Consider the following 26,019-nt stretch of genomic DNA (forward strand, 5'->3'; position numbering starts at 1 on the left):
GCCCCCAGTCCCCAAACGATCCCATTGGGCCTCTCATGTCTGAACTTGACGGAGGATCTGGTGGATTCGTGATATCGCCTCCCTTCGTTTGCTGTCTGCTAGTTGCCAGTTAGTCACTACATCGAATTCTTCTACTTTTCTTGTAGACATTCTATGGATCATCTTGCGCATCTTCTTTAGAACTTAATAGATTTCTGTCACTAGGGGCATACTGCGAGTGCTACTGAATATGAAAGAATGAGCCAAATTGAATCACTTCTAAAATTTCCAATTGGGCCAACCACTGGATACTTGAATCGCTTCAAAATTCATCAAGACCTTCACAAATAACGACCACATCCCTCCACCAAACAGCCGAATATTATCGCACTTCGTGGATATCTCTGGATAGGTAGTTAAAGAAGGCCTCACAACGAGCGCGCGTAATGATAGGAAGTGCATTTGTGGTAGGCGTTTTCTCTATTTCAACCTTAGCCTCCCCAAGCCCTGATTTTCGTAGCCATAGCATTCAGACACCTACTAGCGATGTGATGAGGGCAGTATATATTTCCTACGAAGTTTTCAAGGCAACTTTTGTCTCAAAACGCAGTGGTAGAAGGAGCGAGCGTCGGAAGTGACACCGGTATCTAGCCTTTGCTTCACCCTTGATTAATATCGAGAGACAAGCAAAATCTCCCATCCCAAGCCGGCGCACCACTTTGACACGTTCATGCCATTTTCAGACATCTACGTGATCCTGTACCCTGCCAGAAAGTTCCCGATCACCTCCATGTCCTCGACACCAGACCCCTGAAAAATGATGAGTGAGACGATAAGACATCTCCATAGCCCATAGACCCCTTAGCTACCAAATGCATACTAATTAAAAGACTTGCGTACTTCCCGCTCACGTCTATCTATCCGCTGCGGCCTACTCATGTTCCCCGATATGGTAATATCCTGCGTCGCCCTGCGCCGCGCCATGAATCTGACAACAAGGCTCTCATAATCAGTCCAAGGGGTAGGAGGCGTACAGGGTCGTCAAACCATTCACATGAAAGACGAACACACGTCAAGAGAACAGCACAGTCATCTTCAAAACATTCGACCCCGCCGCGCGTCCAACGAACGTCGCCCTCTGCTTGCCGGTGGTGGCAGCCGAAACATACACTGTCCGGTCGCACTTGTAGATACCGATTCACAAAGCACACATCTACACCAGCCCACTCACTTCAACCATCCCAGTCAAACAAGCGCACCGTCGCGCTCTTCACATAGCGCGTAGCTCAAAGAAAGAGTCCTACAAGCGAACGCGATAGCACTCAAGGGACAAGGCATTCGCTTCTAAAGCCACAGCAACAACTACGCGTCGTCGTCGAATCCACCAACAACCAGAAGAACAAACTATCCAGACAACAAAATTTGCTCAAGGGTGCATAAGCCGTGCAAGTCAAAAGCGTGAGGGAAAGAAAACATGCGAACAGCCGAAGAACCACAACCTCCGTTCGACCGACGGGTATGCATTGCGGTGCGGTGCAGCTCACGTCAGAAGAACAAGTATCACCACACACTGCATGACACGAGCATCATTAGACAACGAAGCCGAGAAGAGAAAAGAAAAAAGTTATTATTAGACGTTGTGTGTGTAAGGAGAAGTGAATAAGGGGGAGGGGGTTAAGGCTAAAGCTAAAATGTGAGGCTACTATCTACTTTGTACATGGGAATCAATCCTGGGAGTATCATCAACACCAATCAGACTTCCAAAAAGTTCCAATCCCTGAATTTCAGAGACTGGATTTTTTCCTTTTAAAGTTTCCGCCTGCCCTATGGGCCTTTATCCGAACCAGGCCATTTTGACGAGAGGGCCGAAAAAAATGTGTGAAAGTACTTGAGAAAAGAAAAATCGGAAAACCAGTCGTCCAACCATCAAAACCATAAGCCTTCGTTTGCACCATCGCCTTACGCTGGATATAAAACTAAACTCCCGTGGGAGGCCCCCGTTCCTAGAGGACGATTTTCTCTTTCGCATGAACCCATGAAAACCTGAAAAGAAACCGTGCGATGCCGAGTCGGTGAGACTAGTACTGGGACTAGCTCGGTGACGATACACATTAAGCCTGAAGAGAACCAGCCCTCTTCTTCGATGATACCATAGACTTCAAACGATATAGTCCCCGTACCGGCGCCTAGAATGCAATGCCAACTCCGCTCTGCCTGGTCCGTCCACGTCGTGCTTCTTCGTAGTCGAGATCGACATACTGGGGCGGCTTCGGGATCCCTTCGCCACTCTCAATCTTCTTGTCATCGAGACCCTCCACGACAGCGCTCCAACTCTTGCCCTGCCTCTCACGCATCTCCAACGCAATACCGAAACTCGGCACACTCAGGTTGCGAGTGTTTACGCGCTCCGGAACCGGCGAGGTGGCAGCGGATACAGTCGTATCGGGTGTAGAGCTGCGGGCGTCTGAGTCGTCATCGTCATCCTCGTCCTGATAGAGAACGTCGCGGACCGTTGAGATGGTATCAGGAAGAGAAAGCGTGGAGTTGGTAGGACAAGTGGCGGTTGTAGAAGCGAGGGATGGCGAGGCATAAGGACGCGATGAGGTGTCGGACTGAAGAGCGGCAATAGCGGGAGCGTGGTAAAAGTCACTGGCAGAAGTAGCGGTGACAGAAGAGGCGAAAGAGTTCAGGGTATCGTCGGTGGCGGTGCGAGAGTGGGTGAGCTTCGAGGAGGTGTAAGTGCGGAGCGTGTCAACCGAAGCATTGTTCCGGCGGCGCTGCATGAAGGTCGCAAGGCGCGACTTCGGGGTGTTGATACGACTGGCGCTGGTCGAGGCGGGCGGGGTGGGAAAGCGAATAAGGAGGTCGGTTTGAGAGTTGGTGAGCGATGGCATGGCAGGAGAGTCCTCGTTGTCAACAACGGGCGAGGGCGGGATGGAAGGAAGTGGCTTGGTGGTGAAGGGGACCGAAAGTGCAGAGCCAATGTCCGACAGAGTCTCGGAGCGGACATGCATCTTGAAGTTGGGGGCAAGAGCCGGGACGTGGTGCTGCTTCGGAGAGTTCGACGCGAGCTTCTTCGCGCGCTGTTCCTCGACAATCGAGTTGAGCTCGCTGATGGCGTCCTCGACACTATCACGTGGTGTCCTGTACGACGGCCGCTTACGGAGACTGCGGGATGAGCTAATAGGCTCCGTGTTTGACCGCATACGCGGAGAAGAGGGGCCCGAGATTGGAAGAGGTGAGTCGGTGTTGCGTTCGTAAGAGCAGAGATCGGCGTTGATCGTCTTGGGCCTGTCGGGAATGGGCATGGTGCTGGACCTCTTGACCGCGCGGAGCGGAATGTCGATGGTCCTCGCGTCATCGTAGTCGCCGAAGGAGCCATCAACATAGGATGGGATGGGTTTTCTGGGCACCATGAAGGCGGGTTCCGAGCACATCGAGTCTGTCCTGTTCCGGACGTGCGCTTGACCAGGGAATGGCAGTGCTGACGGTTGCTTGTCCCAGCTGTTCCTCATGAAATCCGGGAGAGGGGATAGTTGCTGCTCGGGCATGTAGATGGAGAGCTGCAACGGACGGAAGCTTGGTTTCCTGCGAAGCGTCGGTCCAGGCTGGGTGTCGGCTTGAACCTGGCGGGAAACCGGAGCGGGCATGGTCATAGGCGCATGCGTGCCGCTGCCGTCTATGTGGCGGAAATCGGTCGGAGCGGAGATCAGTGGCCGACTGCTGTTCTTTGCCTTGGCGGAACGCATGCTCAAGTAAGGGTAGCCTGGAGTGCGCGACTCTACTTGTCGATTGCCCACCCACTGTCTCATAGCCTGACCTGTCGACGGTCGCGGCAGCGGTCTTGCAGACTCGAGCATCAGCGGGCGCAGAGAGCGCGGCTGCTCGTCTGTGATGCTCCGTCTTCGTCCATTTCCTTTGGCGAGTCAGCACTGGCACATTGAGATCAGCAGACTGCGAGTAAGCTCACCGTGATTAATTTGAAAAGGGTCAACCTCTTCGTCTGCTCGCGAGCCAGATGCACAGCATCCGGCGAAGGGGGATGAGGCCAGCCATCCGGTAGTAGTGCCATCAACCTCGACGGAGTGATGGGCTCCCATATTTGGATGAGAAACTAAGAATACATCGCCCGGGCAGCGATGAGAGGGGAACAAGACGCGGCAGCCGGTCGCAAAGAAGAAGGAAAAAAAGAACAATAGTTAGAGAAGTAGTAGTAGCGCCCGCACAGCGAGGCCGGCAAGGAAAGAAGACAAAAAAGAGAAGGAGCGGGGGAAGGAGAGAGCCGTAGGGTCTCTCGGGCGCGACTAGCAATGCAGCGGGCGAGAAGGTAAAAGTTAGGAAGAGAATGGAAGGCGCGGCGCAGCAGGGGCATCGTGGGTTTTTCAAAACGGCAGCTGCGGGACCTTGTGCCTCGACCAAACGATGATGCGAAACAGCGAGCCAGGGCGCAGGAACAGGCATCGTCCATCGGCGACGGCCCAATGGGCTGCTGGCGGCTGGCGCTGGGCGAGATGAACGAGATGCAAGTAGCCCGGGGCGCTCCAATGACTGCGGACCACGACGGGCGAGGGCGTGCGTGGAGCGTCTGCGATGGTGTCGAGTTGAGCGCGACGGCGCGCATGATTGGCCCGGAGCCCCTAGCGCCGCAAGTTTGGCGCCCTGCGCCCTGCTGCAGCCCATCGCCGGCCGCCGCTGCGCCAAGCCGCATCTGTCCTGCGGCACGCTCTAAGAGAAACTCGGCCTCCTCGCCTGTCTGCCAATCATCCCCAGCGGGTCCGACCGACGTGCTGCTTCGTCCCAGCGCCTTGGCCCGCGAGAGTCCCCGGCGCGCTCTTCCGTGGCAATCATCCGCTGGGGAAAGCTTTTGCTTTGCTTAGGGCCTGGCACAAGAGCATCAACTGGCTTTCGCGCCTTCTTCGTGCGCTCCCCGCTCCGCTTTTGATGTGCTCCCGGAGTCCCAACCCGCCCTTCCCTCACGTTTCGACTTTCTGCTGATCGCAACAGCGCTCCGCTGGCGCTGCCACAAGACAAACACCGGTCATCGACACGTTGCCGGCCGCCAGCCCTGCGGCCTCGTCCCGCCGGCGAGCGGAAGAGTGAAGCCTACCATGGCCATCCAATGTACCTGCATTAGCCTCGCGGGCCTCTGCTTGCCGCAACACCATCGTTTCAGACCCTGGAATAATGTTAGCACTGGCCACCGCTGGCGACAACAACACCACCAGCGCGAGCCCTGCTAAGAGCCCGGTCGGAGAATATGTGAAGAGACTTTGACCGTCGACTGCAAATGAAGTGGTCGCGACTGGCGCAGCCCAACGCAGCGGCTACGTCAATTAGGGTGCCACTGGCTGGAAGCCTCAAGCGCGAGCCAAAACCAACGTCGTCCATGTCATGTCACCAACTCTCTCTTGAAAAGCCAAGCCTCTGGCCACCTGCCTAAGGCATAGGGACAGCCGCCTACTGCGACTGCTGTGCCACAGGTGCTGAGAGCGACAGTGTGGCAGCCATGGGATCCGCGCAATTTGCTGCCGCACCCGCAAATAGCAGCGCGCGTAGCAGTCAGTCGGAGCTCGCGCCACATCGCGCTCACACCTGCCCTTTTTCCCGTGATGCAGAAGCGCCGCTTGCCCGCATGTGATGCGCTGCACGTCCGGAGATCATCCGTGCCTTTTCTCGACTGCGCGCGAGCGCAGCTATATTACGTGCAGTTCCTCTCTGCTATAGCTTTACATATGGTGTAAAAATAGAAACGACCGGTCACGGTGCGTTCATTTGCGCCCACCAAAATTTTGCCCAGGGCGCGTTTCGTCTCTCGTGAACGAGGTGCAATCATTGAACCTTGATCCCTGTGGACATGCTCTTGCCTGCGGCGGCTCGGAGGAGCTAAGATCTCGTCCACAAATTCGTAACTCTGCCCTTGGCCAACTTACGCGCCTCTTTCAGTCAAACTTCGTTTTAGGTTGATGGCGTGCTCCCTAGCATTCCCCAGTTTGAATTGAAAAGCCTACGACATCAGGACCATGATCGCGTGACCCATCCGTTGCGTCGGGACACCTGTCGGAACTGTACTAATCACAGACGCACAAGTCGCTTGAGCAAAAACAGGTACGAGATGCTTCACAGCTACGACATCTAACGCGCATAATAATCAACGAAGGGCTCACGACCTTGTCTTAGCTTTCAACAGTGTGATGTAGCGTCAGACACGGCGGCTTCCGAGGAACACAGTTGGAATGCTTCAAGGATATCGGCAATGTCTTCCTGTGCCAACGCCAACGCTATGCCCTGAACCCATGGCGAATCCACCCCATCGTGGCCGAATGACGCACGTCACTCCGCCGTCCGTTAGTATTGCGCCGAATGTTACAGAAAACCCAAATTCCATAAGCCATATTCCAAATTGCGTGCCTAATCGTCCCTCGTGCTCCAGATGCTGCGTTCCTCTCGGAAGCTGCCGTAGTGCGGGCTGGGCAGGGCCTCGCGGTCATCGTTGAGATTGCGAGTCTGCCATTGCATTGCCTCGTCCGACTCGAGACGCACCTCATCGTTCCTGGCACCCGATTCCTCGCCCTCGTCGAGGGTGAACGGTGCATCCAAATTATGCTCTCTCTCCGGCTGGTGCGGCTGCGGTTCATCAGGATTGAAGCCTTCTCGAACCTCTTCTTCCTGCCCATCATTCGGGTATGTGCGCCTGAATCGCGTTAGCTCTACGTCCTTGACAAGCCCAGCGAATATACTCACACAAAGTGCTTCGGCTCGGCTTCGTTCCATCCGGGACCGCCTTCTTTGCGGGCTCTCACGCGCTCCACTTCTTCCGCTTCGTGGTCCTCTACAACCAGGTCTACGAGTTGGCTTCGCCCAGACTTGGATGAACCCACAGAAACTGCGGATGATGACGTGTCCTGTCGTCGCAGTTTGCCTGCGCGTGACTTGGAGCTCGACGACTGGCCTGTGCCGTTGCTCGCAGTACTGCCACGGTGCTTTCCTTTAACAACTTTATCCTGAAGGTCCTGGATCTGGCTCTTGCGGCACCGTTTGTTCTCTTTCGTTGGTTGAATGAGATTACGGTTAGTGGACGCGGTGATCATCTTCGGCGTATAGTACAATCTGTCTTCACGCGACGCGTAGTGTGCCGGTATGACCGGATACTATGCAATGTCAGCACCAAAGAAGGCTGCAGAGACTTACACCTGGGATGCCAGGTCGAGATAAGGCACCAATACGGTTGCACCGAAGTGTGCACGAGCGTATGAGCAGGCGGTGGAAAAGAAGAAAGCCACTTACGTTCCAGTCGCCGAACTCCAAAGCTCTGGCATTTGTAAAGAGCCGCTCGTCCTCTGGGTTGAGCTCTGGCTCTTCCATGTCGTCTTCGGTGGAACCATACTTCTTTGCTTGCTCAAGGGCTCTGTGAGCACCAGGGCTCATGGCCCTCGCTCTACTAGACGACACGAAGTTGCCCAGCAATGGTGTTCTGCTGTCGGTGCCTGGCTTTGGGATCCAGTACTTGCCTTTACCGCCTCTCTCATAGCGCATGCCCTCCATCATTCGAGCAACACGAGAAGCCGACTCTTCGTGGGCAAGCACATTATCACGGGCGTCAAAGTATCGGTACTCATAGTGCTTTCCAGCAAAGGTGTCCTTGGTGTCCTGGATGAGATCCATGGGGCCAAAGGCATCCCGCAGAGCGTACTTGACAGGCATTCTCGCAGCAGAAATTGTGCGGTCGGCGTAGTCGTGGTGCGAAAAAGCGTACCAATGAGCGATGGCAAACACGGGCATCTCAAAGCAAATGAGGGCATCCTGAATGGACGCTGCTAAGTTGTCAGGCGTATAGCCTGGGACATCGTCTGGAATGGCACCGAGCCAGACGAGGATAGACAAGAAAAAGCCCTGCCAGTAAGAGGCAAAGATGATGCCCTTGATGCACAAGAATTTTGGCATCGGGCGGAAGGGTTTCAGGTCGTGTGCCATGCAAACCCAGAACATGGCCAGAGCATACAGGCTCACAGAGATGCTGACGTTGTAGATCAGGCTGCTCCAGAAGTAGCCTGACGAGAGGGCAATGTAGCCCTCCTGGTACGTGCCGGTTGCCTTCATGATAATGGTGGCAATGGCAAGTATAGGCTTCACCCATGTGTACTGCAGTATCCCACGCTTGATGGAAAGGAAGGTATGAGGGTCCGAGATGTCGACCTTTGGCAGGACGTAGTTGAGAGGCCATAAGTGGGGGACCGGAGGGCGGCCATGCATCAAGATGATGAGGGCACGCTCACCGCCGATGAAATTGATGAGGAGCTGGAAAAAGGTGTAGATGGTGAAAGCCTGCAGGCTCGGTCAGCGAGCGTTGGTGGGTATGGCCTGAGCTGAAACGTACCTCGTAGACATCGCGGAGCGGGGCTATCCAGAAGGCAGCCGTCAAAGATATGAGGCTGGCCCATGATGCTATCGAGAAGATAGGTACCCTGGAAAACGTTAGCGATAAACCAGCACGGCGGACAAGGGAACGCACATCAACAGTATCCGAACTACATATCTCTGCAGCAGCGGTTTCCGGTAGTTTTTCCTGGAGGCGTGTTCAGCGTGCTGACCGCCATTTGCGGGAGCTGATCGCGTGCAAGGGAACTTACGCTTGAAGCCAGACAGACCTGCGGGCAGGAGGTTAGCAGACTGCAGCAGCATGAAAGCGTCGAGTATCCTTACAGAACGGTGAGGAGACTGGCCACTAGGGCAGCCACGCCGGCCACTATGACGACCCAGTCGCCGAATCTCCCGCCCGTGCCACCGCTGGTGGACTCCTCCCCCATTGCGGACCCCCGAATTGTACTGGATGCAGGCAGCAGGCGTGGAGCGGGCGAACAAGGACGCAGAGCAGCGGGTCCCAGGGCAGCTCGCAGGCGGAGGCGGCAGCCGGGAGCTCACAGGCAGGTGGATTCGGCGGAGGGGGTTGCGGTGTGGGTGGGCGAGGTGGGCGCAGGCATCTCCAACAGCTGTGTTGATCGCGGATGCACGGGCGTCGTCATTGCTCCAAAGAGCAGCCGCGGAGCTGGCAGGGTCACGCTCGCCAAGACCGCGACCGTTTGTCCCGCGCCCGCTCCCACCAGCGTCTGCTGACAACCACCACCGCCGCCATCTCTTGTGTTCCCAGGCGCGCTCGCAGCTGCCGCCCCATGCCCGTCCGCCCCGCGCGCGATCACCATGACCAGCGCCGCCCCGTGCCCGCCGCCCGGACTCAGGAGTAGCTCGCACAATAATGGCGAGCGACGGGCTGACTGCGCAGCCTCTGGACGCTCACCGAGGCCTGCTGTGGCAGTTCCTCGTTGAATTGCTCGTTAGCGGTATCCTCACCGTCTTTTTCCTGTTCTACTTCAACCGCCTGTTCGCCACGCTCGTCTCGTACGCCATCCGCGCCTACACCTGGCACAATTACCGCGCCTACATCGATATCCAGTCGCTGCAGATCTCGCTACTGGGCGGCCGTATCTTTTGGAAGGACATTCGCTACCACGGCCACAACCAGACCATCCTCATCCACGGTGGCTACATAACATGGCGCTTCTGGTACAGGAAGGTCAAGGGCACCGAGCTCTTCTGCGATGGCCATGCCACCGAGAAGCCCTGCTTGGCCGATGGCACGAGCGTCTATAGCAGTCCGTCGCGGAGCAGGAGCCGCAGCGTAGGCAAGGAGGAGGACGGTGGGAAGCAGAAGACGAAGGAATTGCCGTGCCGTGTGTCCATTAAGGTCTCGGGCATGGAGGTGTTTCTGTACAATCGAAGTCCCGCATACGACTCTATCATTGAGAACTTTGCGCGTGCCATGGGTGCCAATGGCGCACAGAAGCCTGCTGCTGCCGAGTCGCCGCCCTCTGAGCAAACCATCGCTGAAACTGCCACCTCCGACAAGGCCCACTCTGCGCTCCACCGTAGGAACACTAGTGGAAGCAGCAGCCGTTCCAGGCACCGTCGGGACGGCAGCAAGGAGGAGAAACCATCTGCCCGCAATGAGTCGGAGGATGCCTATTCAGCACCGGAGGTTCCGTCATTTCTCCGCCTCTTCCCCGTCCGCATCGACTGCAACAAAGGTGCTGTCATTGTCGGCAACGAATGCACCCCGTCGATCCTATCAGTGAAGTTTGACAAGGCTAGCGGAGAGCTCAGTGCCGCTCACGCCGGGCCACTCGACATATACAAGCAGTTGTTCAACTTCGATTTCGAACATCCTGTCATGCACATGAAACCCAATCATGACTACAAGAACCCACAGCTGGCTACCGCGGCGCGCCTGAAGAAGGAGGGGTTGGAAAGCACAGGCTCCGAGACCGTAAGAAAAGAGCATAGGACTGTAAGGCGGCGGAGGCTTTGGCACCCGCTACAAAATCTTTCGTCATTATTCGGTGGCTCGACGGACTCGCTAGCAAACTCACGAAACACAACGAGAAACCGTGCGTCAACTGTGCAACCGGCTTTCCCAGGCCAGGAGCGTTGGCTTGGTTTGACGAGATATCTCGACGATGACGACCACAACGAGCACGACGAATGGGGAGGTATCGAATACGCCAAATTTTCCTTGATTGCGGACCTTCCACGCCTCAGCATGAGTTTCTATTGGGATGTTCCTGGCTCTGTGCCCAAGGGACCGAGTATTGCTGATCGGAGCCCAAGTGTTGCTACCCTCGACATTAACGGCACCGTTCCTCCGGACTACGGCCTTGATTTGCAGATTCACGGCGGAATGATCAACTATGGTCCTTGGGCAGACCGGCATCGCGTCATTCTGCAGAACTATTTCTTCCCGGCCTCTTGTACCGATACCGTTCCGGCCGAGCCCTTGAACCCAGGAGCCGCTCGCGTCAACACGGTCTTTAAAATCTTCATCAGTTTCGAGGAAGAGACTGTCCTGCGCATTCCCGTTCGGGAGAAATCCAAGGACTGGAAATGGAAAGGACGAGCTCAGAATGTGAGTGGAACTGGTAAGAGTACCGAAACCGAGAATGTTCGTAGCAAGGGAAGAAAGAGGGCGGCAAGAAACAAAAAACGCGAGACGGGTGCTACCGGGCAGACAGTTCGACCATTTGGCTGGCTTGACATTCTGGTGGAGTCAAACTCCACCGTCAAGTATGTCATGGACATGGTTGCAGGTCCGCAAGGTTACCGCAACTCCCTGGATCTCGACATTCGCGAATCCAAAGTCTTCACTAGCGTCAACCATGACCTGCTATGGAAATCGGGACGCTTGGAAATGGACTGCAACCTCTCTAACCCTCTGAAGTGGAACGAACTGAGACGCTGGGCTTTCAATTTCAGAATCAATGACCTCCAGCTTTTTCTGCTCAGAGATCACATGTTTCTTATGACGGATCTCGTGAATGATTGGGGCTCTGGGCCTCCGCCCGATTTCTACACTTTCACTCCGTACAGATACATCATGAACTTGGAGTTTCCTAATCTCAAGATATTCCTGAACACGAACGACTCCAATATCATCAACAACCCGGCTGAAATCGAAGACAACCAGTTCATAATTTTACAAGGCCGTCACTTGGGCGCAACGCTGGAGATTCCATTAGACAAATTCCGGCCTATCGAGAATGAGATTTCCTTCCGTGCCTTGGGTGACCATATTGGCCTGGATCTCTCCATGCCCCCCGGCAATACCATTGCAACATTCGTCAAAGAACACCACGTCGCAGACCTGGGCGTGTTAACTCTCAATGGCAGCTACAAGTACTGGTCGGAAACGTCACCGGGACTCACTGACAGGCTTTCACTCGATATCGGTGGTAACAAGCTTGAACTCGCACTGTATGGCTTCCTAATCCGGCATTTCATGAAGATCAAGGACAACTACTTTGGAGAAGACATGCATTTCAAGACTCTGGAAGAGTATCAGGAGATCCCACAGAGCAAAGCTGGAGACACTCCCGGAGAGGCGCCAGACCAGGCGTCAAGCAAGTCCAACGATTTGGACATCATACTCTCCGTGTCCGCGGAGAAAGCCGAAATCCTCCTCCCAGCGAATCTCTATTCTGCCGAAGACCACGTCAAAGTTGAACTTCCCTACGCCAATGCGGACCTCCGTTTCACAAGCTACTACATGGATCTCATGGTTGATTTTAGTCCTTTGAGTCTTGCATTGAACATTTCGCACGCAAAGGAGGATAGCGGCTTTGATACCAACAACCGCACGCAGCTGTTCATTGACTTGGTCAAGATTTACGGTCACCGAACTTTTGGTCTGCCGCCGTTGGAGCCAACGTACGTCTGCAACTGGGACTTCGAAGTGGGAAAGATAACCGGCGAGTGTTCTGACAACTTTCTCGGGAAGCTTGGAGCTTTTGGGAAGTGCTTTGCGTTCTCGCTGGATGACGACGAAAACGCATTGCCAATCCTCAGTCCACTCCTGATCCATGATGTGACCTTTCTCAGGCTCCGGACGAGCACGATCAAGATTTGGTTGCATATCGCTCAAGAAGCTTTGCTGTTGAGCACTGATGCAATCAGTGTGGACTTCAACGACTGGGCTAAATCGACATTTTCTCAGCGTCTCGATGTCCTCATTCCCAATTTGGTCGTAGCTTCTGTCGATGCCAAAGCAGCTCTTCGCCAGCGCAGTCGAATTAGCAAGAGCACAATTGACACACAGGCGTACTTGCAAACCGACATTCAGTTGCACATGCTGAAGAGAAAACTCCATTTCAGCGAGGACCGTCGCGATCAGCAGAGTCATCTCAAGGAAAGCGACATGCGGACCAACAGGATACCATGGCTCCTGCTCGAGGATATGGAGGCATCTGAATACACAGTGCCCCCATCCAAGATAGAGCCTCCGGCGATGGCATACCCATACTTACCGCCTCCCTTGCGCGGCAAGTCTCTACTCCGGAGATGGAGTGGTACTGAATCTATGAGCTCCTCAGGGCTTTCTGCATCGAGTGCTTCCGTGGACACGGCTCCCAAAGCGCGCAGCCGACGGCGTCCGGCCAGTATACACTCAGTAGCAGCCAGCTCCTTGAAGTATAGCATTCACGCCAATACTCCAAGGCCTGGCCACCACAAATCAGACAGCAGGAGTACTCTTTCCGTACGCCCCCCATTGTTGGAGAGACGAACGACGGCAAGTATTTATTCCGACGCATTAGAGGGAGGTGAAGAGATTGTCGGAAAGATCGGCCAGCCGAGGTCCTCGATAGCACTCTCGAGCTCTTTGGAGACCCCTTATTTCCCCCTCGATGGAGTGGAGCTAGATGTCTCCGACGTGCCCGAGATCCCGACAGAAGCACATGGCTGGCACTCCGCGGCCCCTAATTCCTTGGTTTTCAACGATGTGTCAACAAAAACATTTGACGAAGACTTCGTTCATACTAGCTTCCTCTTGAGCTTTGAACCCGGGGTCAGAGCCCTTGTGACGCCGAATGCAGTCTCAACGGTGGTCAATCTCATAGACTCTCTCCAGGACAAGCACCCAGAGGATATACTTGATACGTTCCAGGTCGACATAATGGGCAAAATATTGGATTTTCAAAAGCGGATTGATGGCATAGGCACCTCTACGGAACTCAGTTTGAGGCTACCTTGTTTCCAGCTTCGGTTCATCAACAATATCACCGCCGATAGAACGAGTGCACCAGGCAAGGACCAGTACGACTTGATCTTGGACAATTTGTCCGTCTCTCTCCGACAGAAGAACTTTCCCTCTGAATCGGCCGTCAAGAAAAGCACATTGGCGGTTCATACAGTTCTGAAGTCACTGACGGTTTCTGTAAGGGAGAAACAGGCGAACGCGGCTGTGAGTGATGTCGCTGTACAAGCCATACTAACGGACATGCTCCTTTGGTTGGTGACTGGTAAATCAGTCTCCGTCAACGTGTCCTTCCGCGGCCTTGAGGTCGCAAATTCGAGCAAAAAACTGCAGTACCTCGCCTCTTTGATCCACCGCTCAACACTTCTTGCGGACGAGATCGAGGCCAAATTTGCAGCCGTCAGCCCGAAGAGCGAGAGACGGCTTTGCTACTTGGCGTATGCACTTACTACCGCCGGTGGAGACATTCCGGACCCAGCATTCATCACCAGGCCATCCTATGCCTTGCGCGCAGCCAACAATCACCTCCGAAATCACGACTCTTGGAAGATCATTTCCCGCTTCCGATACATATATGACAGTCTTCAGCCCAGCGTGAGAGAGGAGATTACTCAAAGATGTGTCGAAGGGTTAATGTGCTGTCCGGACGATGCCGAGGCGAAGGTCATTCAGATATGGGACCAATGGCGTGAATGGGATCTGTCCCACGTGAAAAAGAGCTTGGCGATGCGCGCATTGTATGGATCCATCGCGGACACGGAGGAAGCCACTGAGGAAAAGCCGGTGCCGCTCGACATTTCGGTCAAAACTGCCGGAATACGGATTGTCATAGATCCTGGTCCGGAACAAAGCGAGATACTGTTTCAGCTTTTGACCATCAATGCTGCACTATCACCACCCCCGGAACCTTCAGGGTTGATGTTGCTGAACCAAGAAAGTCCCACCAAGTCTACTGTCGTGGAGATTTCTACCAGGAATGTCCTTGTCAAGTTCAGCTGGGAAATATGTGAACTGGTAGAGAACGTTCTCACTCTCTTCCAAGCAGAAGCGCCACATGCGAAGGCGAGCAAGCAGGAACAAGACTGTTCCATTTCAGAGGCTTGTAGCAGCAAGGCTGCCAAACCAGAGGTTCATGACTTCCAAGTTCTCTTTACAACCGAAAAGGGCAGCATAAGCTTGGACACCATCAACTTGCGTCATGTTTCCTCTTCTTATGGAATGAAGATATCGGTTGCTGGCTCAAACAGGAGCGCAGCAGATGAGGGCACAAGCATCAGCGCCCTCGTCCATTCCGATGCTGCTGGATCTGAGCTTCGGTCACGCGGCAGACTTCTGATGAGGTCTGAGGTTGTCCGGCCCAGCATATTCATATCCCATGATGATGATGAGTGGAGACATCCCATGCCAGAAGGGTGGATGGTTGTTGGCAAATGCGAAGAGGTCTCATGGAAAGTCCAGGAAGACATTCTTGGAATCATCGAAGTGGCAAACTCGATCATCTGTGACGAGGTTGCCTACTTCGCACGGCAAGTGGAACGATTCAAGAAGCCTGGTAATGCAGAGCCCGCGGCCAGTGAGCCGAAGAAAGAGCCGAGCCTGCCTAATATTACTGTCGCTCTGCTGATGGATGCCTACCGCATCGATGTTGCTCTGCTCCAATCATTGACCTATGTGGTCTCTGGTCAGATGGGAAGAGTTTCGGCGGCACCTGTTCTTGGAGGAGCCCCTACCTTGAATGTCAACTTTGATCTCGACCGACACACCCATTACCTGAAGAGTCACGACAAGCACGGATGGCAGAACATAGCTGCTTTCACTTTCCCTCTTCACAACGGCCATCTGCAGCTGATAGATTCTCCTGCTGGACCGAAAATCCTTTTTAACAGCATCATGGAGAACTTCGTCATCGAGGCTTCCGCTGTCCACGGCCTGCTTACTACTATTCAAGAGCCTGAGGTCGAGAATGTCATGAAGACGATCAAGGAAGATATTGAGGTGCTCCAGTCGAACATCAAAGAAGCTTTGCCAAAGGGAGACAGCGCCGCAGTCTCTCCGGTATCGAGCGAAGAAAGCCGTCCGGTAGCATTCGACGCGAGCTTCGTGATGACCGGTATGAGTATTATCGCTCGGGCACCGACAAAACTCCCAGACTCGTCCGCCTCCACACTGGCCTTCGAACTCAACCGCATCCAAGGAAAGGCGAGCAACATTTCAGAAGACGGGTCTGTCCTTCCCCTTCCAGAATTTTCAGCCGCACTTCCTCACATCAGCATGTCCCTCGAACTCTCGGAGGGGGAGAATATCCGGCACTGCGGTAATCTTCTGTTCGGATTAGAGCTCCGCGGAACACTCCAAAATAGCGTCTCCGACATGCCGAGGCGAGACTACAGAGTCCGTAGCACAGGCCTTGAGATCAACGTGTTTGCGGACACGGCTTCGGCTGCTGTTGAGGTCATGAACCACCTGCAGGAAAGAATCAAGGTTCTCGACCTTTCAAGAGAGAGGAGGTATCTCCGGAAGCTCCGCCAGCCCAAGCGCAGACCTTCCCACCTTGCCAACACCATCAATGGCGACGACGATGGCTCGCCGAGCATTGCATCCAGCGGATTGTTCACCTCGGCTGCCTCACTCGAGCTCACCAATGTCCAAATCAGTTGGATCGTGGGGAACTCTGTTCCCGCGTACCCGGGTCGCGAAAGTGAGGATCTGGTCTTGTCGTTCAAGAGAATCGACCTCGCAACGAGAAGCGAGGAGGCAGCCAGACTTGCCATCGAGGACATGCAGCTTCAAATGGTTCCATCAAGCCAGCCCAAGACGCAGCGTTCGCTCAATTCAGCACTTCTTCCCGAAGTCGTTTTCAACGTCTCGTATGCTTCTTCAAAGACGGATCGTCGGTTCGCTTTTCATGCGGCAGGAAAGTCACTTGACCTTCTTCTCGAATCACGCTTCGTTCTGCCTGCGTCTATCTTGGAGAGGTCAATTTCTCTCGCAAGTCAAAAGGTGCAAGCTGCGACTGCGTCCTGGAAGACGGTTGCCACGCCGAACGAGGCGCCACGCAAAAGCTTGTTTAACAACAAGAAGCTCTCTTCGCTCATCGTTGACGCAGACTTTGCGGGCGCGGTTGTCACCCTTCAAGGAAAGCGTGAAATGTCACGCACAAATTCTCGTCTAACCAATGGTCGCTATCCGCAGTACGGACGATACGGACAGTTCGCCAGCGATGGATCCAACACGAGCACGACACTCCGTGCTCCTGGCATCTCGCTCAAGGTCGAGTACAGAGATGACTCTCTCGATCCGTCGCTCAATGCTGAGGTCAAGGTCAATGCCTCGAGCAACTTGCTGCATCCCACCGTGGTCCCCCTCATCATGGACATCTCGAACAGCATCAAGGAAGTCGTCCAAGACAAAGACAAGGACCAGAAGCCGAAGAAGCCCATCGAGCCCAAGCCATCGCAGAAGTTCCTCGACGAGGAAAGCCTCATCACAGCGGATCCGAGTGCCATTCTCGGAAAGACGCGACTCAACATGGGCCTTCGCATCTGCCAACAAGAGTTCAGTCTGAGCTGCCAGCCGATTGCCCGCGTCGCGGCTACTGCCCGCTTCGAAGATATCTACCTCACAGTCAACAGCATCAAGTCGACGGAACAAGGTCACTTCTTCGCTGTGTCTTCGACCTTTGACAATTTGCAGGCCTCGGTGCAACACGTCTACTCGAGAGAGTCCACGTTCAGCTTCGACGTCGATCGCATCGTGCTGTCCGTATTGAACAGCAAGCATCTAAGCGGCACGAGCGGCATCTCGGCCATCCTCAAGATCAACCCCATGAGGACCCACATCAACGCCCGACAGCTCCAGGACTTCCTGCTCTTCCGAGAGATCTGGGTACCGCCAGAGGTCCGCCAGGCCGCCTCGTCGAAAGCCGCCCCCGCCCCCAACCCGCCGCCTTCGGACGAGTCGCCGCAGGAATACCTCGTCCAGAGGTACCAGCAAGTTGCCGCGGCCGCAGCGTTCCCGTGGAACGCGACCATCGCCATCGAGGAGATGGCCGTCGACCTCGACATGGGCCAGGCCATCGGCAAGCCGTCGTTCAAGATTGTCAACCTGTGGGCGTCGTCCAAGAAGACGTCGGACTGGGAGCAGAATCTGTGCGTCGGTATCGACCGCGTCGGCATCGAGAGCACCGGCCGCACCAGCGGCTTCGTCGAGCTGCTCGACTTCAAGGTCCGCACGTCCATCAGCTGGCCGTCGTCGTCGAAGCAGCAGCAGGGAGGAGAAGCGCCGGCGCGCAAGACGACGCCGCTCATACAGGCGTCCATGGGCTTCGAACGCTTGCGCGTCAAGGCCGCGTTCGACTACCAGCCTTTCGCCGTCGCTGACATTACGGCGTTTTCGTTCCTCATGTATAACGTCCGCGGCGGTAGTGGTGGTGGTACGGACGCAGGTGGCAGCGGCGCGCAGCAGCAGCAACACCAAGACCGTCTGGTGGCGACGCTCGAGGGCGACCGCGTGCAGGCGTTCATGACGCCCGTCAGCCCGGCGCAGGCCATCGCGCTGATGCAGGCCGTCGAGCGGCTGGTGCAGGAGAACCAGACGGCGTACCAGCAGTCGCTCAAGGATATCGAGAAGTTCCTGCGGCGCAGCTCGACTAACAACAACAATATCAACAAGCAAAGGCGAACAAGCTTGGAAGAAATGTCGTCTTCGCAGAAGCCCGACGCTAGCGGCGACGACGACAACGACAAGCAACAGAAGAAGAAACAACGCGAAGCCCCCATCTCCCTCCACACAGACGTCGTCGTCACGCTCAACTCCATCAGCGTCGGCGCCTTCCCGGGCGCCTTTTCGGACCAGCAGATCCTGCTCCTCACCGCGTCAGACGTGCAAGCCCGCTTCGCCGCCGCGCTGGACGACTCCGACGACGACAACCGCATCCACAGCGGCCTCGGCATGACGCTCGGCCAGCTCAGCGTCGCGCTCGCCTCCATCGGCGCGCCGCCTAGGGGTCCTGCGCGTGCCGTCAGCGAGCTGACCGTCGAGGACGTGGTGGGCGCCGCGTCGGCGGCCAAGGGTGGGACGATTTTGAGGGTTCCGAAGGTCATCGCGACGATGCAGACGTGGCAGGCGCCCGGGAGTAATGCGATTGATTATATCTTCAAGAGCTCGTTTGAGGGGAAGGTGGATGTGGGGTGGAATTATAGTCGGATTAGCTTCATTCGGAATATGTGGAATACGCATTCGCGCGCGCTGGCGAATCGTCTGGGTAAGCCGTTGCCGGAGTCGGCGGTTAAGATTACGACGGGGGCGGATGGTGAAGGGGGTGGTGGTGGTGCGTCGTCCGCCGCTGGTGCAGCTAAAGGCGCGGCTGAGGGAGCGAACGGTACGGATGAAGCAGCAGCAGGAGGAGCGGGAGGCGGTGGCGGGAAGATCACGGCCGTCGTCAACGTGCCGCAGTCGCGGTACGAGTACACGGCGCTGGAGCCTCCGGTCATCGAGACGCCGCAGCTGCGCGACATGGGCGAGGCCACGCCGCCGCTCGAGTGGATCGGCCTGCAGCGCGACCGCCTGCCCAACGTCACGCACCAGATCGTCATCGTCACGCTGCTCGAGATCGTCAAGGAGGTTGAGGATGCGTATGGGAGGATTTTGGGGTCGAGTTAGGTGAGGGAGAGAGGGAGGGAGGGAGATGGGTGGGGTTTTTGTGTTGTGTATATTAATCTCTTTTTCCATTTTTTTTTCAGTTGCTATCTGTCCTTGCTGGTTTGTAGAAGGCGTTTTTTGGGTCCTGAGTGTTATTGGGTGAGATTGCTGCCGGCATATCCCTAAGCCTCGCGCGTGTAATTCTGTACGGAGATATAATTGTAGACTTTTCTCAACCGCCCCCATCGTATCAGGGACGTGCGAGGTGACGAGAGCTCAGTGTGGTGAATTTCTGGTGGTCTGGAAAATGGGATGGGGGCGAAGCTGTAGGATTGTTCATCTGATTTCATTATGGAACCATCCTCTCCGATGCTCAAGATGATCACGAGTGCTAACCATGGTAAGTAAGAACGGTGTAGGGTTGACATTCATCATCTACAGAAGAAGAAACAGTACGACTTAGCTGCGAGAAAAGGATTTCATGGAAATGCGGAGTAAATTCCGCAGATTGTGCATCAGTTGATACGCCTTTCGCCACCTGCTCTTCTCATCAATGGATGAGACTGAAAGAAACCCACTTAATATTATCTCTGCTACTACGCTCAATAGTCACCATCATACTTCTCGTCTTCCTCCTCTAAAAATCTCGCTATCAAGTTTACAGCCGCTATATCGCGCGGCATATGTATCTTGGCCACATAGAAAGCCTCTCTCTTTTCCTGGGCGAGATCAAGCGGCGTATTTCCCTCTTTGTTCCTCCTGTGCATCGTAGCACCGCAATGCACAAGGCTTTTGACCATTTCGACGCTCTCGTTTTGAACGGCGTAGTGAAGCGGCGTGCTCCCCGACGTATCCTGGCGATCTGAAGGTTTGCCGGTTAAAAAGCCGTTGAAATCGTCCTCGCGGAAGTCGGCTACAGAAAACAAGGGACGATTTTCCTTGTCTTCATTCCCTATTCTCTGAAGGATAGCAGTGACCATCTCGAGGCAGCCGCTCTTCGCAGCACGATGCAGCGGCGTCATCTTCTCTTTGTCGACCCTTTCCGGCTGGGCCCCGAGATCTAATAACAGTTCCCCCATGGGAGTATAGCTTTTCTCGGCAGCGTGATGCAGGAGTGTCATACTGTGGTCGGCATCCGGGATATCAAGGAACGAGCAATGAAATGTTGCTTTCCCTGCTATCTCCTTCACGGCAGCGACATCATTGAGCTCGACGAACTGGTGGAGCAGCGTTGCAGATGCTATGGCTCGCGCCTCTTCTGTTGATGAGCAGAAGGTGGCCTCCGGACATACATCAAAGAGGCGCCCGATTCGGCCTCCATCTCTGGCGCAGTCGACAAAGCTCTGCTTGTCCAGATTCACAGCCCCCTCGTCAGCGCCAGCTCGTAGTAGGAGCGCAACGCCGCGGACGTCGTGACAGCGCGCTGCGCGGTGCAGAGCGGTTTCGCCCTTGTCGTCTTGGGCATTGACATAGTCCACGAGGATGCCCGCGCTGGACGCCGCATCGATCAATAGCTCCGCCACGCTCGAGGTTTTGTCGGAAATAAAGTGAGGCGCGTAATGTAGGGCCGTTCGTCCGTCGTTGCTTCGAGCGTTCAAGCATTCGGTAAGGATCCCCGCTTGCTTTGCTACCCGGAGCAGATGCTTCATTGTTCCGGACGACACTGGTTTCTGCGCGGCGTAATGCACGGCGGTCATACCGCTGCTGTCTTTTGCTTTTAGTAGGCTTACTAGATCTGGCAGTCGTGTGGCGGCTCGGATAATCACAGACGCGATGTCATAGTTCTGCTGTATAGCATAGTGTAGAGCCGTTTGTCCGCTACCGCTGCGAGCGTCTAAGTATTCGATGAGGATTCCCACTTGCTCTGCCGCACCGAGAAGGTATTTCATGGCTTCAGGCGACACTGGTAGTTGCGCGGCGTAGTGAACGGCGGTCATGCCGCTGCTATCTCTTGCTTTGAGCAGACCTACAGCGTCCGGCGTCTGTGCGACAGTTTGGATGACCATGAGTGCAATATCCTGGTCATTCTGCCGCATAGAATTGTGTAGCGGTGTCCGGCCGCAGCTGTCGAGGACATCAATCGCAGCGCCGTTGCGTATCATGCTTTCCACCACTCTCGAGAAACCTCGGGAGATGGCTTCATGAAGCGGCGCTCTGTCGGCTACATCTTTCCCACACAAGAGGGTAGCTACGGTGTGAAAGCCACCTTCGGCCTGCCCGGCGCCGGATGCCGCGTTCTCAATAATGTTGAGCGCGACCTCCTGGCTCTCGAGCTTCAGGGCGCACAACATCTCTTCTCCTCCTCGAAGCGGCAGCGCGCCAGCCTCCAGCAATATCACCACAGTCTCGAAGTCGGACCAGACTCTATTGAGCCTGTCCACACGCGCGTCCATACGCCAGTTCATACGCCAGCACATTACAGTCCACGACTCCATCATTAGAGACGCGTTGAGGGCCGTCTTGAAGAAGCCGCCCGTGATGTTCGGATCTGCTCCGGCATCGATTAACCTCTGCACGACCCAGGGGAAGCCTCCTGCAGCAGCGGCCTGGAGCGCAGTGCCGAAATACCCGCCCGTCATGTTGGGGTCCCGACCCTCTTTCAGAAGAACTTCGACAATCTCCTCATGGCCCTCGAATGCGGCGGCCTGCAACGCCGTGCTGAACAGGTGCGCCCGGTGGACAGGTCCGGCCGGCGGTTTCAACAGGCGGTCATATAAGGACGCTGCATCCAGTGCTTCGCCGGAAGATTTGAGGGATTGTGTGGCAATATGTTCATGTGAGCTTCCGCCGGACTGACAAGGGAAGATGTCCGGCATCCAAGCAGACAACCGGCCCAAAAATGATGGCGTATTGGTCGGCGAAAGCGGTAGTGATAGATCAGCGAGATTGCGGAGGCCACGGCAGCGGCGCAACAGCACTTGCGCGACGGAGGTGTTGCCCCAGAGGGCTGCGTCGAAGATTGCAGACTCGATGGATGGCTGTGCGCTGTGCGTGAGGAAGCCGTGGTCAAGGAAGGCCTGGACTAGCTGCGACGAGCCTGTCCGAACCACCTGCCGCAATGCTCCCTCGAACCACATGGTGCTAGTGGAGCGCTGTTTCGCCTTTTCTACTAGCGCTTCGACGACGCCCACGCAGCCATTCGCGCAGCCAACGTCGAGCGCCGTCCCTTGGGGGCCACCAACCTCATCAACAGCGAAACCGGCTTCAATAAGCATCCTCACAACATCCTCACGGCCAACCTCAGCAGCGGCGTACAAAGGACTGATAGATTGGTGAATCCCAAGGAAGGTAGTCCAGAATCCCAAAGGAGGATTGAAGGTCTTTGCCTCACAGACACGGTATGATTCGCGCTCAAGGCAAATCTGCAGGTAATATTTCAACCCATAGCGTGCAGCAGTGTACAGGGCAGATTGCTTGACAATCTCCATCGAAGCGTGCCAGTTTACTCCTTTCAGATAAAACTCCCGTGCCGTTTCAGTGGATTCGTGACACAACCAGGTGCGGAATGCATCTCCACTCCGGTAAAAAGCTATGACTGCATTAACAGTCTCTTCTTCCGTACCAGCTGCACTCGCATGTTCGAAGAGATAGCGCGTGGCGTAGTTAGCTAGCGGAAATCTGTTGCCCAAGTCCTGGCCGTATGGATCAGCGTCCGGCATGGACAGGAAGTGAATGTACTGCAGACAGGTCTTGAAAATGGCCTTGTTAGCCTCAAGCTGTCCAAAAATGTCGACTTGCCCCTTCCACAGCGTGCGGTTGAATAAAAGATAATCCCTGACGCTCGAATGTGCGAGGACAATCTCGGTCCACTTAGTAACTCTATTTTCGGAATGCGGTCCGCGCAGAGTGATAAGGCTTGAGCAGTACCGTGTGACTTCGCAAGGATATTTGATCCTCTTGGAGACATTGAATCCCGAGCACTGCACGGATAAAAACTCGTTCGCTTCTAGGACACAGATTGGCCGTTTGCAGAATAGCAGAATCTGTAAAAGCCTATAAGCGGCGTTCTTCCTCGGTTTTGGTATGCGGTCTAGTATCCGATCGTATGTGTCGGTGAGGTCCTTTGGGAGTGTTCTCAACACCTCGTCAATCTCATCATCTCCAAATGACTCGGTTTGCGGGTGATCCAAGAGCTGATCGAGTTGGCACACGACCCACTGGAACCTATTTCCCCATTAGCCTCCAGCCTGACGGGCCTTAGTAGTAGACTTGGGCCCTTACATGCCGTTCGCCCGTCTGAGCAGAACATCTTGAATCTTGCGCAACGACTCTTCGGACCACCTCTGGCCTTTGTTGAGCTGGTATCCTGTGATACGCGCCAACACATACTTCTCGATGTCGAAACCCGCGCTCATTTCGACAAATTTGAGAGACTCGCACTTTCGGTAAAGCTGTTCCTCAATGTCTCTTTCCCTGCGGCTGGTGACAAGAAAGCTAAACCGAGTAGGATGCAGCTTTAACGTTTTCGTGATCCAGCCGCATACTGTCTCTCTCTGCCTGTCTTCCATTTCATCTAGTGCGTCAATCACAATCTTAATGTCACAGTGCAGTCTTGTCATCTGAAAGAGTAGTTCCCCCAACTCGCTCTCACATAGTTCGCCCTGGAAGGCTCTAAGGCGCTTGTACAAGTCCTCTAACATGTAGTCGTGCGTTTTCGACAGCTGAATCAGAAAGCTGCGCAACATGCAGCCCAATGGTCGCATGTTCTCACCCTTCTTCGATTCCTGAATGTCGAAATAGTAGTGTAAAACCACCTTCGACGCATTTTTCGCCGCCAGATTGCTTTGCAGGTAGTTGATCACGCTTGCGCTGAGGACCGTTTTGCCGCTTCCCGGCATCCCATACACCCAAAGGAGCGAGCCGAGACTGTTACCCCATTGCTGAAACTCGCTGCTGTCGAGGAACCATTGTCCAGCTTCTTTTATATCAAGGTTGACGCTTTGAAGGGTACTCTGGATCTCTGCGCCTTTCGAGTAGGTATTGGTCGTTTTGAGAGTGCGCTCGATTTCGTTCTTCATCGTATGGTATGCGATAATATTCACTTCAAATCATTTAACGATATCCACAAAGAACTGGCAATAAACTCGAAAGCAGAACGACTTATAGAGATGTGAGCTCACCTCTATCTTTCATCCAATCCTTAGCTATCACCGCCTTCTCCACCGCATCACGAGCCATATTGCGAAGCAACTCCTTCGCGAATGCAGCCGCAACGAGAGCAGCGTAGTTGTGCCAAACGTCATTCTTATGAGAGTCCGAATAGTCACAAATGCCTCTGATGACCAAGCAGGGGAAGTTGTTCATGACGCCAGCCGCCTCCATCTCGTAGCAAAGGCACTTCGAGGCGGAAGGATGGTGCTTGATTAGGTTTTCCCTGTCTTCTGCATCCTTGACCACGACATTACCGGATGCAATCGTTCCGTAGTGGACCTCGGGATCAGAACTCTTCCGCGGCTTTCGCTGGACCTCATGTTGCGCAGAGCAGTCCTCGCAGTCCAGGTCTCCTTTCGGATGAGCACAGGAGGGATAGAAGAGGCGGTCTTTTTTCTGGCCGGGATGCTTATACCCGCGCTCGTTGACCATGTAGTCGTTCGTCTTTTCCAGGTCGGCTATGATGTTCGGCACGTCAGACGGGCTTTGTTCATGCTTGGCCTGTAGGGCTGCCAGTCCATACAGGAGTGCAGGCGGCGGGCGGTTCAGGGAACCTTTCACTTGCGGCCCGTCCTTGGTGGCTTTGTAGTGGTCATACTGGATGACGCCCCCGCTGTTCCCGTCCGGCTGGCTGACCACGACGTCGCCGAGCCGGACGTCGGGATCATCAGGTCTCAGTAGTTGCTGGCAGAAAACGCCGCCCCCCTCGCGCTTATCGAAACGCGGGATCGCGCCACCGATCCCGACCAGGAGGCCGAAGCGGATGCCGGAGAAGGACGCCAGCATGCGCGTCGCGGCCTGCGCAGCGGCTGCTAGTCCGTCTGTTCCCGCCTCTAGCGAGGCAAGGACGACGTTGTGGTCGCCTATCTTTCCCCACGAGTAAACGAGGTGGTCGTCCGGAGCTTGATGGAAGTCTTTGGGAGGGCCGTGGACCTCGTCGCGGAGGGCTTCGGCAGCAGCGCGCTCACAGGGGAGCGGCGCAAACCATCCTACGGTGTACGACCGGATGCTGTATTGAATTCCATGGCAAGGCGGTGGAAGGGTCATGGCCGTGAAAGGCGGAGTGTTAGGCAAAGATGATTATTTGGGAAAGAGCTGAAGGCTTGGGACCAGGGTTCGTAATTGAACCCGCTTGCAAGCAGCCCCGTTTCCGCTTGGCTTGATGATATGCTTGACAAGCGCTTAGAAGTATACATATATGAGTAAAAAACTGTTGCAAGGAAAGGACGAACGCCTGTCTTCAAGTCTGTGTTGTTGGAGTGGGGCAGTACCCACCGCCATTCGAGCCAGTAAGAAGGCCCGGAGCGGCGGTGACGTGGTTGGTGTGCTTGCTGCAAGCGTAGCTATGGAATAATTAGTGCTGATGGTGAAATTTCGTAGTAGAAGGAAGAAGGGTTAATTAGAAGTCTTAACAGACAGCAACCTAGTAACGCAATGCTAAAAGAATAAAATGAGTGCGGGGTAGAGTTCGTGCTGCATAATACCTACCGCTTAAAGTAGTGTTTAACTGTTATAGTATAAGAGAAACAGTAAAATTAGCATAGATGTAGTTATGTAGCGACAAACTAAAGCGCAAACCATGCTTGAAAACAACCAGCCTAAAAAAATCATTAGGGGATCATGCCATCATGGATGGAAGAAAGAAAGAAAGAAAAAAAAAGATGATGATGAGG

General features: G+C 54.8%; 4 protein-coding genes across 4 annotated transcripts; 1 reads left to right on the plus strand and 3 right to left on the minus strand.

The window, feature by feature from the left end:
- Positions 1 to 2,165: 2,165 nt before the first annotated feature.
- LTHEOB_3423 (Transmembrane protein) lies at positions 2,166 to 3,839 on the minus strand (the record flags this gene model as incomplete). The annotated part of the gene is made up of 1 exon (XM_035512345.1): positions 2,166 to 3,839. One exon carries the CDS (start codon positions 3,837 to 3,839, stop codon positions 2,166 to 2,168), a length of 1,674 nt encoding a protein of 557 aa, XP_035362511.1.
- Positions 3,840 to 6,387: 2,548 nt separating this feature from the next.
- On the minus strand, positions 6,388 to 8,783 carry LTHEOB_3424 (uncharacterized protein; the record flags this gene model as incomplete). Its single annotated transcript, XM_035512346.1, has 7 exons — positions 6,388 to 6,670; positions 6,721 to 7,127; positions 7,264 to 8,301; positions 8,354 to 8,441; positions 8,489 to 8,542; positions 8,607 to 8,624; positions 8,680 to 8,783. 7 exons carry the CDS (start codon positions 8,781 to 8,783, stop codon positions 6,388 to 6,390), a joined length of 1,992 nt encoding a protein of 663 aa, XP_035362512.1.
- Positions 8,784 to 9,229: 446 nt separating this feature from the next.
- LTHEOB_3425 (Fermentation associated protein) lies at positions 9,230 to 19,216 on the plus strand (the record flags this gene model as incomplete). Its single annotated transcript, XM_035512347.1, has 1 exon — positions 9,230 to 19,216. The coding sequence occupies one exon, from the start codon at positions 9,230 to 9,232 to the stop codon at positions 19,214 to 19,216; it is 9,987 nt and encodes a 3,328-aa protein (XP_035362513.1).
- Positions 19,217 to 19,797: 581 nt separating this feature from the next.
- LTHEOB_3426 (Ankyrin repeat protein) lies at positions 19,798 to 25,393 on the minus strand (the record flags this gene model as incomplete). The annotated part of the gene is made up of 3 exons (XM_035512348.1): positions 19,798 to 23,359; positions 23,417 to 24,236; positions 24,316 to 25,393. 3 exons carry the CDS (start codon positions 25,391 to 25,393, stop codon positions 19,798 to 19,800), a joined length of 5,460 nt encoding a protein of 1,819 aa, XP_035362514.1.
- Between the last annotated feature and the right edge of the window lie 626 nt (positions 25,394 to 26,019).

Source organism: Lasiodiplodia theobromae (assembly GCF_012971845.1).
Source record: "Lasiodiplodia theobromae strain AM2As chromosome Unknown scaffold_9, whole genome shotgun sequence".
Lineage (NCBI taxonomy): Eukaryota > Fungi > Ascomycota > Dothideomycetes > Botryosphaeriales > Botryosphaeriaceae > Lasiodiplodia > Lasiodiplodia theobromae.